Below are 3,188 nucleotides of genomic sequence, written 5' to 3'. Positions count from 1 at the left end.
CAGTGATTCTGCTTGTTAACATCAGGTGTCTTCAATAATGTTCAATCATCACTAAATTAATCATAATTTCTAAACATCGAAACTTCCCGCTATAACTGTCTAAGAATGTTAGGGGGGATAATGTTCTATCAATGTCATCACTAAACATGTTTGAAATGTTTATAGAGAGTGTTATCCTACCTTTTAGGAGAACATTCTGGTTACAAAAATAAAATTAGCTACAGAAAATATTACAAGAACATAACATAATGCTCTCAAAACATTCATAGAACAATAACATTTCTAGCTGGGATGAGCTCATATTGTGGTCATAGTTTGAGCACACAGTGAGAGCGCTGTGAGGTTACACTTTTAGATCACTGTGAACTCAGATTGCTGACGGTGTGACCACATGGTGACATCACTGTGAGATCATAGTGTTGACTGGGCACTCATAGAGTCTGTTTCTGAGAACTTGTGCTTTCTTGGATAGAGTGGAGCCTTCCAGCTCCATGACTATCTTCTGCAGTACCTCAAATGTACTTTTCATTTCAGGTGGGTAGTTGAGATTTAAGGCATACATAAGACCAAAAAGCGTTGCCGTAGCTAATGCAAAGTTGTCTAAGCCTTGCAAGATGTTCTGGCCTTCCAGGATAATCCCGATGTCATCTGATCTGTCACAGAATTTTAGAAAGTAGATTCCCACTGTGGTCTCCTCTGTGGATTTTTGAACGAAGGCTTCGTCCCCATCCTGCAGAATGCACAGACAAAATGAGATTACTGTTAGACCTCAGTTCTAGGATTGTGGATGGTAGTCCTACAAGTTTAGATCCAAGATATCCAATTGTGAGTCGTTTGAATGGCGGAAGCCATGTTGAGCCTCCATCTTGAAAATACATTAGCCAAAGAGGGACATACCTGGAAATTCAAGCTTTGTGCACATCTCTAATGGTAACACAATACACTGATGAATGAGCACTGCTTTTAAATGAACATTTCTTTTAAAACAACATTTATTTGACCAAATTTAATTTCTTAATGGCATAAACAGGCTTTACTCCCTTGAAACTTAAACTGGAATGTAACTGTTTGTCACTGCGACTTCCCGAACAGGCGAACACACGCGCACACACACATCACTTGTGAAGTAAAATTGAAAATTGAGGATGCAGTGCATCAGGATATCGAATTGAACTGAATCGATGACATAATCATAATCTAACCGAACTGTGAGACCAGTGTAAGTTCACATCCCTAATATGTAAGTTCAAGGGACTTTATTTAAATTAAATACATGCACCACTTCAGCTATTATCACATGCCAGTGATTATCCCTCCTTAGCATGCATGCCATGCTAACCCCTTCAAGTGTAAAAGCAGCCTTAGAAGTTGCAGTGTTTCTATTTGTTTTTGTCCTCAATTACAACCAATAAGGTGTAAATAAACATTGTCCAATATGTGACTATGTTCAGCTTGACAATAAATCGTGTAGGCTCTTTAATAAGCCAGAGTATCCTAATATGGATAGTGTTTTCCATAAGCCCTGTTTTTAAAGGCCTATTAAATTGTAAAATTAATATTTGTAGTGCTTATTTATTTGATTCTCAATTAAAACCACAATCTATAGCATTACTGTAAATAACGTGGTAAAAAAAAACAAAAAAAACACTGACATTCAACAGAGCACTTAAGTATTACTTATTAATCCTGATCGGAACATCCCTACTTGCAATATATCTTGAGATCAGATAAGTAATAATGTGTTATCTGTGGTATATTTTCACTGCAAATTGAATTGAAAAAAATCCTGTGAAAGGGACTTATCAATTATCTAACTAGCAGGTTGGTTAATGAGTTTTTTATTTTTATTTATTTTTTTACAAAAGATAAATTGTACTCACCACATACTCTTTCACTAAATTGTCTGGGTCCTCGTTGAGGTATACGCAGAGCCGCTTGATAATACACTCTCGGCCTACATCGACATCATCATCCTGGCCATGGGTGACAAGCAGAGCAGAGTTTTTTTAATACATTTTTACCCCCACTGATCTATATAAATGACTGGATTGTTCATGGAATCCTAAACTCCCAGCACGAGGTTAAGCCACCAGAAGTGTTCGAGTGGCCATATTGCTATTCCTAACTGACTTAAAGGTTGTATCAGCGATTTCAGGCCCAAAAATAAATGATCTGATCACATTCATCTAATCTTTCCTAACGATCCGCTAGCTGCCCGCCCCATAAGCAGGCCGTCAAAAAAAACGCGTCTCTGTAGGCAGCCTAGGCTCTGAGATCTGCACACAAAAACAGTTGGTTTCACCAACCACTCAAACCCAAAATAAATAGTGTTCTAACCAATCCCAGACAGGGGGAGGGGGTTGTGAGGTTTTGCGCTCGTGCACGGCTGCAAGCGAAGTCGGAGAACACGAGCGCAAAACCTCACAACACCCACCCCCTGTCTGGGATTGGTCTGCATCCCTGTCTGGGATGTGATCATTTATGTTTGGGCCTTTTTTGGGCCTGAAATCGCTGATTCAACCTTTAATATGCTTTTTACGTCCAACCTAGTCTTACAACTGGGTGTGCATCCAGATGGTGCAACCAGCCCCAGTTCTCTATTATATATCAGTGTTTTCCCCAATAAAATGTGTACACAAACTAAATCCTGACATACTTGAGCCATGGGTTCCATGATGGTCTGCAGTCTTCTTCCCATCTCCCCTCCTCGCTTTTGAAAGACTTTCAGAAGTTTGTCAGACAGCAAATCGATCTGTGACAAAAATCTGGACTGTAGGGACATGGTGGTAATACGCTTAAATTCAGCATTTATCTGAAAAGAAAATAAATAAATAAATGCATTTCAAAATACAGTTGAAACGCAATTTGTAAAGCTATACACTGAAAAAGGGTTAAAAACTATTATCATTAACAGGAAACATGCACCACAGGATACATATACGCCGTTCTCACGCCACACCATGTTCTCACGCAGTGAAAAATACATCGCGGAGCAGAGAGGAGACTGACAACACGCTGACAGACAGGACAGACCAGGTTACTTTTCAGTTACGTTTGATATTAAACACATTAAACAAAGTCTCACCTTTCAAATTTGGTCATTTTTTAAAAGAAATATAAACAATAAATACCGTTTTGTGGCTCTTTAATGTGTCTGACAGATCGCTATAACGTTAGAGCATCAGTTA

At 38.8% G+C, this 3,188-nt stretch overlaps 1 protein-coding gene across 1 annotated transcript; it reads right to left on the bottom strand.

Moving 5' to 3' along the window:
• Positions 1–400: 400 nt before the first annotated feature.
• LOC307154709 (uncharacterized protein) lies at positions 401–2,808 on the bottom strand (the record flags this gene model as incomplete). Its single annotated transcript, XM_079864794.1, has 3 exons — positions 2,657–2,808; positions 1,881–1,973; positions 401–730 (listed from the first exon to the last, which is right to left on the bottom strand). Exons 1-3 carry the CDS (start codon positions 2,780–2,782, stop codon positions 401–403), a joined length of 549 nt encoding a protein of 182 aa, XP_079720920.1. The 5' UTR covers positions 2,783–2,808.
• Positions 2,809–3,188: the final 380 nt, after the last annotated feature.

This window comes from Squalius cephalus (assembly GCF_949319135.1).
Source record: "Squalius cephalus genome assembly, chromosome: 2".
Lineage (NCBI taxonomy): Eukaryota > Metazoa > Chordata > Actinopteri > Cypriniformes > Leuciscidae > Squalius > Squalius cephalus.
This window is presented reverse-complemented; position numbering and strand designations above follow the sequence as displayed.